The sequence below is a fragment of the Manis javanica genome, chromosome 2 (assembly GCF_040802235.1).
Source record: "Manis javanica isolate MJ-LG chromosome 2, MJ_LKY, whole genome shotgun sequence".
NCBI classification, from domain to species: Eukaryota; Metazoa; Chordata; class Mammalia; order Pholidota; family Manidae; genus Manis; species Manis javanica.
Window position 1 is genome coordinate 124,188,316 of NC_133157.1, and position 15,292 is coordinate 124,203,607.

Here is a 15,292-nt window from a genome sequence, read left to right on the forward strand (position 1 = left end):
ATACTACTTTACACAATGGTTGAACTAGTTTACATTCCCATCAGCAGTGTAGGAGGGTTCCCCTTTCTCCACATCCTTGCCAACATTTGCTATTGTCTTTTGGATGTTGGCCATCCTAACTGGTGTGAGGTGATATCTCATTGTGGTTTTAATTTGCATTTCTCTGATGATTAGCAGTGTGGAGCATCTTTTCATGTGCCTGTTGGCCATCTGAATTTCTTTTTTGGGGAAGTGTCTGTTCAGATCCTCTGCCCATTTTTTAATTGGTTTATTTGCTTTTTGTTTGTTGAGGTGTTTGAGCTCTTTATATATTTTGGATGTCAACCCTTTATCGGATATGTCATTTATGAATATATTCTCCCATACTGTAGGATGCCTTTTTGTTCTACTGGTGGTGTCCTTTGCTGTACAGAAGCTTTTTAGTTTGATATAGTCCCACTTGTTCATTTTTGCTTTTGTTTCCCTTGCCCAGGGAGATATGTTCATGAAGAAGTTGCTCATGTTTTTGTCTAAGAGATTTTTGCCTATATTTTTTTCTAAGAGTTTTATGTTTTCATGACTTACATTCAGATCTTTGATCCATTTTGAGTTTACTTTTGTGTATGGGGTTAGACAATGATCCAGTTTCATTCTCTTACATGTAGCTGTCCAGTTTTGCCAACACCAGCTGTTGAAGAGGCTGTCATTTCCCCGTTGTATGTCCATGGCTCCTTTATCATATATTAATTCACCATATATGCTTGGGCTTATGTCTGGACTCTCTATTCTGTTCCACTGGTCTATGGGTCTGTTCTTGTGCCAGTACCAAATTGTCTTGATTACTGTGGCAGCCTATTCATATCTTTAACAACTGTTTCTTAATTTTATGTGGTTTGAAATCTTACTCAAACACGACTAGTAAACTTCTATGTTGTTACTGTCAAAACACTTCTTTCCTTCTTGTTCTTCCTGTCCTCTCCTGACCTCTGCTGGTGAGGTCTAGGTGTGTGTGTCTCTGGCCAACTCATCTTCAGTCACATATCCCAATACTCAAATAGGAGTGATAAAACATTTAAGGTTTCAACTTCCAGTTAGGTTCTAAAATTTCTTATTCTAGAAGAGGAAGCTTTTAAACATCCATCCATGCATTGTGTGTATGTTTGGCCTTTACTGTCTGGATTATTAACCATGTTAGGGGGAAGAGCCTTGGACCAGATAGAAGACTGGTCAATACTATGTGGATAATCCAGCAGTTGGTAAATACTTTCTATTCAATTAGTCCTGCCTAGAGTTGAAAATGTAGTCTCAGATCACTGGAAATTGTGAGGCAACAAGGAAGATACTGGTCCTAGTTTTAATCCTTACACCCTTTTTGCCCCAGTAAGTGAGCCAGTCCTGACTGAGGGGGGTCATCAACTTAAGACAGTTGGGTATCAGATTTCAGGCTTCAAATGAAAGTTTAGTCCTTTTCTGAAAACAGCTCATGGGAAGAAATAATGTATAATTTTCGTGGTCATTGGTGGTAAGTAACAGTAGCAAAGGGTATATCGGATGGAAATTACGACCGCTGTATCACTTCCCTTTTGGTACATGTAGTTCTGACATTCTCAGGGGAATAGAATTTTCCAGGTCTCCTATATGACTTTAAAAATTTGCAATGATGAGCACAGCTAATACCCAGACCTTAGTTTTTAAGTACCATTTCTATGATTCTCACTCTTGTGACACTAAATGCAATAGTGTATTTTTTCTCTACATATATGTATAACAGTAACAATATTATACACAGCAGTAATACTAGTACAACTTCGTTTGGGTAACCAGACCCGATTCTAATGTAAGTATGTGGGAGGGGGCCTTCTCACATATACCAACAAGCAGTTCTTGAATACTAGCAGGGTGTTGGATAACTCTACTTAATTTTGAAGCTATCTGCTCAGAGACAGCACTAGATTTTTAGGTTAAGGGTTGTGTCTTAAAAGACTGCCCTCCACCCTCCACTCCAGATGCTAGTCGCAGGCCGCAGGCAGTTACCTGTGCTTCTGACCTACTGGCTTACAGCTTGGAGGTTCCCACGACCTCCCCCTTAGGTTTGATTAATTTGTTAGAGTGGCTCACAGAACTCAGAAAAACACTTAAGTTTACTAGTTCATAAGAGACCATAAAGGATACAAATTAACAGCCAGATGAAGAGAGACATAGGGCAAGGTCTCAAATAAAGTAGCATCTCTACTCATGGAGCCTGGGGCCTGTTCAGTGGCATGTGGAGGTGTTCTGGTTCCCCAAGCATAGAAGCTCTCCCTGACTAAGTAGCAAGATCAAACCAAGCAGAGCATAGAGAGAGAGAGAGACCAAAAAGCACTTCTCAGGGGTTTTTGTGAGGGCTTCACTGCATAGTTATGATTGGCTGAATTAGTGGCCATTGGCTGATTCAGCCCCTGCCCTTGGGTGGGATCCCAAAGTCTCTCATTAACATGACAAAACACTTGTTTCACTTTTAAGACTGCAGGGTTTTCAGGAGCTATGGATGAAAAACAAATGTACCTGAAATACATATTTGGTCATATGAATGACCAAGTATGTATTTTTTATAACTCATTATATCACAATTCTCCATTAATATGAGCTGTTTCATAAAGAGATGTCTGATCTAGGTTTAGGGTAGAAAAAGCATAAAGTGAATCTGAATTATTTTGTGTTAGATAAGGTATGTCTAAAGAACCCATCTGCAGGGGGAAATCTCCCACCAGTGTGGCCAAATTTGGGTCAATTTGAGCTTCAAAATAATAATGGCAATAATGAATTATAACAATTTAATAAAATAATCCTTTACAACATGGTGATATTAAAAAAGGGGGGGTTACAAAGAAAAATCTTTTTCAAGCAGAGTGTCAGTTGATAATATAGAAAGAATCACAGAATTGGAAAAAAAAACCTATTTTACCACCATCAGAAACAGAATAGATTCAGACAGGGATTATCAGTGAATATAAGACCATTGGGTAGAGTTGTTAAGGAGCAGGATATCCAGTCTCAAAGTGTACCACACAGATTACTTAATAGTTACAAAAGGAAATTTCTCTATTAGTTAGTGGAGAAATTGGGCAAATACCACTTAATCAAGGGATCAAATGTTACATCAGTGATAATGGTACAAATTGACATGATGTTTCCTGTTGTGATACTGTGGGAAGGACACAACATCACCTGTGTGATATTCTTTCCTAAATCTAGAGGAAGCAGTCAGACAAAGCCAGATCATATGGGCTGTACTTTTAAAAAATTTCAGTGCCATGAAAGACAGAAAAAGGCCAGGGCACGTTTCTAGAGGAAAGGAAATTAAAGAGATATGCCAGTAATGGCATTATGTGATTTGTGATTGGATTCTGTAACTCCCTCCCTACCTCACCCAAAGAAAAACATTTATAAGGAGCACTTTGGGGACCAGTGATAAGTCAGAATATGGACTGTTTATTACAAAATAATGAATGAGTTTTGAGTTTCTTGGGTGTAAGAGTGGTACTGTGATTATGTGGGAAAATATCTATTGTTTAGGTGATATATATTTGAAAATATTTGGGGATGAAGTATTCATGGTGTGTGTGGTTTTCCAATAGATCACTCCCCCACCCCCGCCAAAGGACCCAATGTAAATAGATGAAATCTGGCAAATGTTAATAATCGGTGGACTTTGCTAAAGCATAAATGTGTGGTACACTGTTCTTTCAACTTTTCTATAGGTTGAAGTACTTCAAAATAAAAAAGAGGAGAAGTAAGATGTCTTGGTATGAAGTCAGCAGTTATTCAATATCAATTTTGTGTAAACTTCTAACATCAGTGCTTTTGCTTCTAGCAATTCTTTGAAAAGTGTTGCCAATATGATGGAATAATACAATTTCTACCATTATATTACACAAGAGATACTATTACACTTCACTCTAGTCAATTCTATTTTTATACCGATTGAACTGCTATCAACAGTACTTATGATTTTGGTCTGTCTATTCATATTCTTTCTCCTTTCCTCCCCTCTACCTCTGGGACCACAGAATGCTATGAATTGCTTCATAGTGCTGCTGTTTACCTGTCCTTTTTTTAATGTAAATTATGTTTAACTTCAAAATGTTTATTGAACTTACCTTATGTAACAATCACTGTTTTAGATGATGAAATTAAAAGGAGACTGTGATATGGTTCCTATACTCAAGGAATTCATAGTTTAATAATAATAACATGATTTGGGCATTTAGGCCAACTAAAACACAGCTATTAGGTGCTCTCACAATAATCATAGTACTTCTCATTTCATAGACAAGAAAAGTAGATACAGAAAGATAAGTAACTTGCCCTAATCATAGACAAGAAAAGTAGATACAGAAAGATAACTAACTTGCCCTAAATGAAACAGGTAGGAGGGGCAGAACTCACATTTGAACCCAGACTAGCTGGGTGATTAGTCCATGTCATGGAATGCTAAGTAAATAGTTAATTTTGCCTGGAGCATGGGGCATATGAGAAAGGTTCCAGACTTTTGGCATTTGACTGAGTTTTGACGGGAATGCATTTTGCCAAAATGGTGGTGAGGAAGAGCATCAGAGGCAGACAAATAACAAACGGTCAAAGAGGCATGAAAATACCTTGTTTGTTGGGAATGACAAATAGTTCAAGTGGCCAGATCGTAAAAGTAGCCATAAGCGAAACTGGAAGGTGAGTTGGGGCCATTATTGTGAAGGGCCATCCACGCAGCTGTTTGAACTTTATTTGTAGATAATGGGTAGGCACTGAAGGATTTTAAACTGGGATGCATTTAAGAAGTTTTTGTAGCAATGCTGAGGCTGGATTGAAGGCAGTCAGTTACGGAAAGCAGTAAGTTACTGCTTTCCTCTAGGAATTAGGATTGCCTGAACTAGGGCAGAGGATGGAGGCAAGAGACATAGATGGCACCAGCACACTGTAGTTTGGGTGTGGGAGGGAAGGAAAAAGATCAAAGACAGCTTATAGTTCTAGTTTGACTTAGTGGGTAGTGACGCTGTTCGTTCGTGTTAGGGTAGGGAAGGGTAATAGCAGCATGGCTAGGAAAGTCGCTTTGGGTATCTTGAGTGTCTGTTGAACTTGTAGGTTGAGATTCTAACTTGATGTCATATTCTAGTAGTCTTGGTGTTACTGAGTCCACAGCAAGGTGATGTTCCTTAGCCTGTTTTTTCTAGAGCATTTTATAAAGTCACATTTCTCACATGTGTTTTCAGTTACTTCTTCAGAATAAATTCTCAAATAGTTGTAGCATGTTTGGTGATAAAGTATATTTTAATCCTTTAATTATAGATTCATGAGTTGGGGGGAAAACACATTCATATACATTCAAGTCTGGTGTCGTTGAACCGACAGCATATGGAGTTAACATTTAAACCTAATGGAACTATTAATACATAATTTTTAAATTCTACAGGCTGAGAGATTTTCCCAAAGTACTTTTTTGTTGTTGTGGAAAGAAAAACATACTGGTTCTTAAAATTATGTATGTGTGTATGTATGTGCATGTTGTCCTTACATTTAGAATGTGTAACTTTTTAAGTTATATATATGATAAGCATTAGAGTAAAAAGCTTTGCCCTTAAAAAAAAAGAATACTTCCTAAAGTAATTAATTGATAATTCATAGTCATAAAAATGAAAGATAGTAAGAGATCTGCTGGATCTCAGCAGGGTTGTTCCTGGCAAAGTGTCTGTTACACTCTTGGGCTGACTTGAATTATTTGGTGTTTTACTGTTGGTGGAGAAAGGGATTAGGCTTTGAAGAAGTTAGGGGAGGAAATGAAGAACAAAAATACCAAATGGCAACTTAGATCAATCTTAATTTTTCACAGCTTGGCCTTCTCTAATGTCACATTTAGCAGAAACATTAATTAGATTTCAGTGCCCCACTGAGTTTTAAAATTAAACATATTTCCAGAACCATCTGCAACATTTTATCACTAATAATATAATGAAGAATGTGCTTAGTCTTTTGAAAAATGGGAATTATAACAGAATAGATTTTATCGTGAATGATCATCTTATGAAAAATCCATTCCAATTTTTAGAAAGAGTTAAGAAGTAATTAAAGACTTTAAAGAATAAGCCTAAAAATAAAATTCTCTAAAATACTCTTATTGGTGAGAATCTTTTCCTAAATCCAGATTTTCTTTGGGGTTTTATGCTTCTTTTAAATGTAAAAATATTGTTGGAAGGCATACACCATCTACCTGTTTGAGACTGGATTGAAGACGTCAGTAAGGAGCTATTGCTTTTATTCAAAACTATGATTGTCTGAGCTAAGGTAGAGGACTTAATAGAAGCAAGAGCCATGAATGTGGTGGCTAGGAGTACAGGTCCTGAAGCTCAGCTGCCTGGCTTGGAACTCCCCTGCAAACTATTAGATAGGGGGCTTTGGATAAGTTGGTTGACCGCTTTATGCCTCTGTTCCCTTATCTGTCAGGTGGGGATGATTATACTTGCCTCTAGGGTTGTATGAACATAAAATGTATACTCAGAACTATTTTCTTTCCAATGCAGTCTTCCCTTTCCTTTTTTTTTTCTACCACACATTTATTATAATCACAGAGGCCCCCAGAAGAGAATATGTGGGGATTGAGAACTAACAAAAGAGTAGCATCCCAGCTCACTCATAAGAAACAATTATGTTGGATTTTGTTTTAATGAAAATGAAGTAATTGTGAGCTGCTACTCTGTGTCTGGTGCTGTTCTGGGCAGTGGGGAAATGACCACTGTCCCAGCCCTCCTGGAGCACCATCCCAGAAAGAGGGTGGCTGCATGTGCCGCAGCAGGGCTTCCAGGCCCTCAGCCCCAGAGGGAGACAAAGTTATGAGCAAAGAGGGCACCACAGACTTCCTGGCTGAAGAGGATGTTTTTTCCTGCCTGAAAGGATGGAGCACACATGTGCTTGCTAAGGGTAGTCGGGCTCCCTAATCAAAGGGACAGAGGAGCTGTACTTGTCCAGCTTTTTTGTTACATTTACTAATCAGGTAAGTCACTGTCATTTTAGGAGTGCATAAGATTGGACAGCAGGACTGACAACTAAGGAAAAAAATATCCCTTCTCCCAAAATCAAGTGAGGAAGAAGCATTTTCTGTACCACCTTCCCCATTTCCAGCTTTGCCCCAAATCCCAATTTAGTGTGACATCCAAGACCCCTGCCTGTTTTTGATGCTTCCTTTTTCAGCCCTTAGAACTACCGTCAGCCTCTTAACGGTGCTGAATTATCTCAGAACTATGTCTGTCCACATTCTCAGGATATTCATTCCCACATTGCACTTGATAATAATCCTAATCTTTCAATTCTTCATGTAGAACCTATCAAATCCCAAGCTGGATTTGACTGCTCCTTCCATCATGACCTGCTATTACTCTCCATATGTTGTGGAACCTGTCACCATTCTTCAGTTTCCATGTCAGTTGCCCTTAGTAGACAGTGAACTTTCTTTAGGTCAGCAACTGTTACTTCTTTTTGGAAAATTGCTTACTAGCAGAGTGCTAGTTATATATTTAATCTCTCTGCAAATAAATACCCAATTTTCCTTTAAAAAACCATCTCTGTCACTGAAAACATAAAGATAGTAGAATTCAATAAAATGTAAAGGAAGAGAATGGAATTTTGAAGTTGTGTTTTGGGTGATTCATGAAAACATTTCAAAATGTAAAGTTTCCTTTTGGTTTAAATTTGTAGAATGTACAGGGTTTTCGGTGATTAATTTAAAAGAATTAGGAAATTTGAATAATTCTATTCCCTTAACTTATTCCAGTGGAGCATCTCCTGTGTATCTTAACTTTAGCTATGGAATACTATTGATACAACTATAACTGATTATCAAACTTTTAAAGGGTTATATAGGATATTTGCTATCTAATATAGCATACCTTTCTGGTAGTCCTTTTTTAAGCAGCATTTTCTTTAAAATTTTTTATTATTTGTAAATAAAGAAGCCTCAAACAAACAGTAACAATAAATTTCCATTTTATTTTAGCAAAAACATCTGGAAATTGAAAGAACTACTAAATGGTTGAAAATGCTAAAAGGATGGGAAAAATACAAGAACACTGAAAAGGTAATTAAAAATAGTGTTACTCCCACATGAAGTGCTACAAATCCAATGTGGATCTTCTCATAAAAGTAGTTTCTCTTGAATAATAAGAACATTGCTCTCATATTCTTTAAAAAATTTTAGGTTAATTAAATTTAGTGGAATGCCTCAGATTAGGAGTCTATATGCTGTAAATTTAAATTGTGTTTTCAACAATGAAGAGGTGTGTTTGGGTAGCCCAGAGGCAGGATGGGCTTCTGGAGTGACTTAATCCAGCTGCTAAATACCTGAATTACCCACATCTGAATTATGTTGCCTGTGACTTTGTTTTTTTCTATCTCTCTTCTCTGCCTTCTGCAGTGTCAGCTTCATCTTCAGGTTGGCTTCCCTTGGAGGTCAAAACCATTGCATCACTTCCAAGGCTTCAGATGCCCATGTCACAGTGCTCAGAAAGAGAGGGCTGGCCTCTGAAAGCTTTCCCTGAAGCAAGAGCAGTTTCCTTTTCCAAAAGCTTCTAGCAAACCTCCCCTTAAATGTTTTCACCCTGCATTGAGTTTGTGCTAAGTTTTAAACCAATTAAAAAAAAATACACACGTCTATTAATAGCATCACTGATCTCATTGGAAGGGCCTTTATATATTGGGAGGCTGTGATGTTCATGGTGGTGGAAGTTTTCCAAAATTCTCATTATTGCTTTGAGAGGTCAAATGTTACCAGAGGCAACAAATACTATCAGTTATTTTTCTTAAAATGACAGGCTTACTTCGTTTATTTAGCAGGGACGATGTCCCTTTTAAACACCCAAATGCGAATAATTACAGTCATTCTTTTGAGTAAATAATAATGTTCCACAAATAAAGTGGTTGATTCATATCATGATTCAGACAATTTCGTAAGTGCTTTTCCTTGAGGCCAGCATTGTGTTTTGGTATATAGCAAAGATGCTGTGTGTGTGTATACCATTTCAATACTGAGAATATTAACGAGACTGTATTCATGACTTGAGATTGAATAAAAAATAATTTCTACTGCTTCATCAGGGCATTCTTAAGCAAAACTGACTTTTTAAAGAAACTGAGTGAAGAATACAGTGACTGTTAGCACGCTTGATTTGTGCCAAGGTGCCAGTAGTTTTATCACCATTGCTGTTTTACTATCAGTGCAAAAGTCAACATAGTGAAAAAGGCAAATAGTATTTTAATAGGAAAGAGTTGTGACCTCATGGGCCATGTTTTGAGAACTGCTGACATCTCAGCCTCAGTTTCCTCATCTATAAAATGGAGATAATACCACCCATTTCAAAAGGATGAAAATTTAATGATTTAATGCATGTAAAACCCTTAGCATAGTACCTTGCATAACAGAGTAAATATTTAGTGAATGTTAACTACCACTATTAGTTTTTTAAAGGCGGGATGGACAGTAAAATAATTTTAAAGGAAAAAAGAAATCCTCCATAGTCCTACAGCAAAACACAACCCAGTTAACTGTTGGTATTTTTGTCTACTTCCTTATACTTTTTCTCTATGTAATATTTCTTTTTCCTTTTTGCATAGATATAAGTTGCATTTGCCAACAAGAGCCCAGGAGTGTCAGTGCTTTGGGTTCTAATGGGTATTCCATAGAAGCAGTATTGCCTTAAATCTAAGCAAGGATGCTGGGGCCAGACCATCCAAGGGCCAACCAAAGTCCTGCTCTGCCACTTTACTGACTGTGACCTGGGGAAGGTAGTCAACCTTTTTTCTGCCTTAGTTTGCTCATCTGTAAAATGGGGATGATGATAACACCTATCTCACAGTTGTGTTCAGGCTTAAATAAGTTAATTCATATAAAGCACATAGAATAGTGCCCGATACTTAATATGTAGTCATTAAGTGCTGCTGCTTTTCACATGAAAAATGGGCTCTCTGGTTAAATAAAGTTGGGAACATCAGAGCTTTAAACAATGTTAAGCAAGGTTTCTTTACTATAGGACTCCTCAGAGTCTTTAATATTATATATAATGTATAATGGGAAGTTTTAAGAGGGACCTTAAATTGGGTGAAACCTATTCAACCACAGAAATCTTTTTGTAACTGGGTGTCTCCCAGGACTAATGTCACTTTTCTTTTTTGAGCATTCTGAATATCTTTACTTAAGGTCTGTTAGACTTCTTCATTATTATTTTTTTATCAGTAGTGAGTGCATATTTTGGATTGTTTATTATATTAACTGTGTGTTTAGCATTAGGTTGGAACAAAGGAAGGTTTTTTTTGTTTTTGTTTTTGTTTTTTTGGTATCATAAATCTACAATTACATGAGGAACATTATGTTTACTAGGTTCCTCTCTTCACCAAGTTCCCCCCAAAGCCCCCATTATAGTCAGTGTCCATCAGCATAGTAATATGCTGTAGAATCACTACTTCTCTGTATTGCACAGCCCTTCCCATGCCTCCCCCCACATTATACATGCTGATCGTAATGCCCCCTTTCTTGTCCCCCCCATCCCTCCCTTCCCACCCATCCTCTCTAGTCCCTTTCCCTTTGGTAACTGTTAGTCCATTCTTGGGTTCTGTGAGTCTGCTGCTGTTTTGTTCCTTCAGTTGTTTCTTTGCTCTTATACTGCACATATGAGTGAAATCATTTGGTACATGTCTTTTTCCGCCTGGCTTATTTCACTGAGCATAATACCCTCTAGTTCCATCGATATTGTTGCAAATGGTAGGATTTGTTTTCTTCTTATGGCTGAATAATATTCCATTGTGTATATGTACCACCTCTTCTTTATCCATTCATCTACTGATGGACATTTTGGTTGCTTCCATTTCTTGGCTATTGTAAATAGTGCTGCAATAAACATAGGGGTGCATATGTCTTTTTCAAACTGGGCTGCTGCATTCTTAGGGTAAATTCCTAGAAGTGGAATTCCTGGGTCAAATGGTATTTCTATTTTGAGCTTTTTGAGGAACCTCCATACTGCTTTCCACAATGGATGAATTAGTTTACCTTCCCACCAGCAGTATAGGAGGGTTCCCCTTTCTCCACAACCTTGTCAAAATTTGTTCGTGTTTGTTTTTTGGATGGTGGCGATCCTAAATGTTGTGAGGTGATATCTTATTGTGGTTTTAATTTGCATTTCTCTGATGACTAGCGATGTGGAGCATCCTTTCATGTGTCTGTTAGCCATCTGAATTTCTTCTTTGGAGAAGTGTCTCTTCAGATCCTCTGCTCATTTTTTAATTGGATTATTTGCTTTTTGGTTGTTGAAGTGCATGAGCTCTTTATATATTTTGGATGTCTTCCCTTCATCGAATCTGTCATTTATGAATATATTCTCCCATACTGTAGGATGCCTTTTTGTTGTATTGATGGTGTCCTTTGCTGTACAGAAACTTTTCAGCATGATATAGTCCTACTTGTTCATTTTTGCTTTTGTTTCCTTTGCCTGGGGAGATATGTTCATGAAGAAGTCGTTCATGTTTATGTCCAAGATATTTTTGCCTATGTCTTTTTCTTAGAGTTTTATGGTTTCATGACTTATATTCAGGTCTTTGATTCATTTTGAATTTACTTTTGTGTGTGGGATTAGACAATGATCCAGTTTTATTCTCTTACATGTAGCTGTCCAGTTTTGCCAACATCAACTGTTGAAGAGGCTGTCATTTCCCCATTGTATGTCCATGGCTCCTTTATTGCCTATTAATTGACCATATATGTTTGGGTTAATATCTGGGGTCTTTATTGTGTTCCACTGGTCTGTGGCTCTGTTCTTATGCCAATGCCAAAGCCAAATTGTCTTGATTAATGTGGCTTTGTAGTAGAGCTTGAAGTTGGGGAGTGAGATCCCCCCCACTTTATTCTTTCTTCTCAGGATTGCTTTGGCTATTTGGGGTCTTTGGTGGTTCCATATGAATTTTTGAACTATATGTTCCAGTTTGGTGAAGAATGCTGTTGGTAATTTGATAGGGATTACACTGAATCTGTAGATTGCTTTGGGCAGGATGGCCATTTTGACGATATTAATTCTTCCTAGCCAAGAGCATGGGATGAGTTTCCATTTGTTAGTGTCCTCTTTAATTTCTCTTAAGAGTGTCTTATAGTTTTCAGGGTATAGATCTTTCACTTCCTTGGTTAGGTTTATTCCTAGGTATTTTATTCTTTTTGATGCTATTGTGAATGGAATTGTTTTCCTGATTTCTCTTTCTGTTAGTTCATTGTTAGTGTATAGAAAAGCCACAGATTTCTCTGTGTTAATTTTGTATCCGGCAACTTTGCTGAATTCTGTTTATTCTAGTAGTTTTGAAGTGGAGTCTTTAGGGTTTTTTATGTACAATATCATGTCATCTGCAAATAGTGACAGTTTAACGTCTTCTTTACCAGTCTGGATTCCTTGTATTTCTTTGTTTTGTCTGATTGCTGTGGCTGGGACCTTCAGTACTATGTTGAATAACAGTGGGGAGAGTGGGCATCCCTGCCTTGTTTCCGATCTTAGAGGAAAAGCTTTCAGCTTCTCACTGTTAAATGTGATGTTGGCTGTGGTTTTGTCATATATGGCCTTTATTATGTTGAGGTACTTGCCCTCTATACCCATTTTTTTGAGAGTTTTTATCATGAATGGATGTTGAATTTTGTCAAATGCTTTTTCAGCATCTGTGGAGATGATCATGTGGTTTTTGTCGTTCTTTTTGTTTATGTGGTAGATGATGTTGATGGATTTTTGAATGTTGTACCATCCTTGCATCCCTGAGATGAATCCCATTTGATCATGGTGTATGTTCTTCTTGATGTATTTCTGAATTTGGTTTGCTTATATTTTGTTGAGTGTTTTTGCATCTATGTTCATCAGGGATATCTGTCTGAAATATTCTTTTTTGGTGGGGTCTTTGCCTGGTTTTAGTATTAGAGTGATGCTGGCTTCATAGAAAGAGTTTAGAAGTATTCCCTCCTCTTCTATTTTTGGGAAAATTTTAAGGAGAATGGGTATTATGTCTTCTCTATATGTCTGATAAGATTCCACGGTAAATCCATCTGGCCTGGGGATTTTGCTCTTAAGTAGTTTTTTGATTACCATTTCAATTTAGTTGCTTGTAATTGGTCTGTTTAGACTTTGTGTTTCTTCCTAGGTCAGTCTTAGAAGGTTGAATTTTTCTAGGAAGTTGTCCATTTCTTCTATGTTCCCCAGCTTGTTAACATATAGATTCTCCTAGTATTCTCTAATGATTCTTTGTATTTCTGGGGGGGTCCCTTGTGATTTTTCCTTTCTTGTTTCTGATTCTGTTGATGTGTGTAGATTCTCTTTTTGTCTTAGTAAGTCTGGCTAGGGACTTATCTATTTTGTTTATTTTCTCAAAGAATCAGCTCTTGGTTTCATTGATTTTTTTGTAGTGTTTTATTCTTCTCAATTTTATGAATTTCTTCTCTGATCTTTATTATGTCCTTCCTTCTGCTGACTTTGGGCCTCATTGTTCTTCTTTTCCCAATTTCAATAATTGTGGCTTTAGACTATTAATTTGAGATTGTTCTTCCTTTTTTAAAAGTGCCTGGATTACTACATACTGTCCTCTTAGAACTGCCTTCGCTGCATCTCACAGAAGTTGGGGCTTAGTGCTGTTGTCATTTGTCTTCATATATTGCTTGATCTCTATTTTAATTTGGTCATTGATCCATTGATTATTTAGGAGCATGTTGTTAAGCCTCCATGTGTTTGTTTGCCTTTTTGTTTTCTTTGTACAATTTATTTCTAGTTTTATGCCTTTGTGGTCTGAGAAGTTGGTTGGTAGAATTTCAGTCTCTTTCAATTTACTGATGCTCTTTTTGTGGCCTAGTATGTGGTTTATTCTGGAGAGTATTCCATGTGCACTTGAGAAGAATGTGTATCCTGCTGCTTTTGGGTGTAGAGTTCTGTAGATGTCTGTTAGGTCCATCTGTTCTAGTGTGTTGTTCAGTGCCTCTGTGTCCTTTTTTATTTTCTTTCTGGTGGATCTGTCCTTTGCAGTGAGTAGTGTGTTGAAGTCTCCCAAAATGAATGCATTGCATTCTATTTCCTTCTTTAATTCTGTTAGTATTTGTTTCACATATGTTGGTGCTCCTGTGTTGGGTGCACTTGTATTTATAATGGTTATATCCTCTTGTTGGACTGGCCCCTTTATCATCATGTAATGACCTTTATTTCTTGTTACTTTCTTTGTTTTGAAGTCTATTTTGTCTGATACAAGTACTGCAACACCTACTTTTTTCTCCCTGTTGTTTGCCTGAAATATCTTTTTCCATCTATTGCCTTTTAGTCTGTGCATGTCTTTGGGTTTGAGGTGATTCTCTTGTAAGCAGCATATAGAGGGGTCTTGCTTTTTTATCCATTCTGTTACTCTGTGTCTTTTGATTGGTGCATTCAGTTCATTTACATTTAGGGTGATTATTTTAAGATATGTACTTATTGCCATTGCAGGCTTTATATTCATGGTTACCAAAGTTTCAAGGGTAGCTTCTTTACTGTCTAACTTAACTCACTTATTAAGCTATAACAAACACAGTCTGATGATTCTTTCATTTCTTTACCTTCTTATTCCTCCTCCCCCATTGTTTATATGTTAGGTGTTTTATTCTGTACTCTTTTGTGTTTCCTTTGACTGCTTTTGTGAGTATTTGATTTTATTTTTTGCCTTTAGTTAGTATTTGGTTGGTCTGATTTCTTTGCTGTGATTTTATTTTCTCTTTTCTCTGGTGACATCTAATTTGCCTTACAAGTGCTTCCATCTAGAGCAGTCCCTCTAAAATATCCTGTAGAGGTGATTTGTGGGAGGCAAATTCCCTCAACTTTTGCTTGTCTGGGATTTCTTTCATCCCTCCTTCATATTTATATGATAATCATCCTGGATACAGTACCCTTTGTTCAAGGCCCTTCTTTTGCATTGCATTAAATATATCATGCCATTCTCTTCTGGCCTGTGAGATTTCTTTTGAGAAGTCTGATGATATCCTGATGGGTTTTCCTTTGTAGGTGACCTTTTTACTCTCTCTGACTGCCTTTAATATTCTGTCCTTTTTCTTAATCTTTGCCATTTTAATTATTATGTGTCTTGGTGTTGTCCTCCTTGGGTTCCTTCTGTTGGGAGTTCTGTGTGTTTCCATTGTATGAGCGGCTATTTCCTCCCCCAGTTTGGGGAAGTTTTCAGCAATTATTTCTTCAAAGACACTTTCTATCCCTTTTTCTCTCTTTTCTTCTTCTGGTAACCCTGTAATGCGGATATTGTTCCATTT

At 37.2% G+C, this 15,292-nt stretch overlaps 1 protein-coding gene across 11 annotated transcripts in view; it reads left to right on the plus strand.

Moving 5' to 3' along the window:
• Positions 1-15,292, plus strand: part of USP6NL (USP6 N-terminal like) — a 317,648-nt gene that overhangs the window by 236,391 nt on the left and 65,965 nt on the right. For 10 of the 11 annotated variants that reach the window (XM_073229324.1, XM_073229327.1, XM_073229326.1 and 7 more), the window contains one exon: positions 8,000-8,080. The exons of the other annotated variant lie outside the window; for it this stretch is intronic. In XM_073229324.1, coding sequence (XP_073085425.1) covers positions 8,000-8,080 — 81 coding nt within the window. The remainder of the gene's footprint in view (positions 1-7,999; positions 8,081-15,292) is intronic. 11 annotated transcript variants of the gene reach the window in all.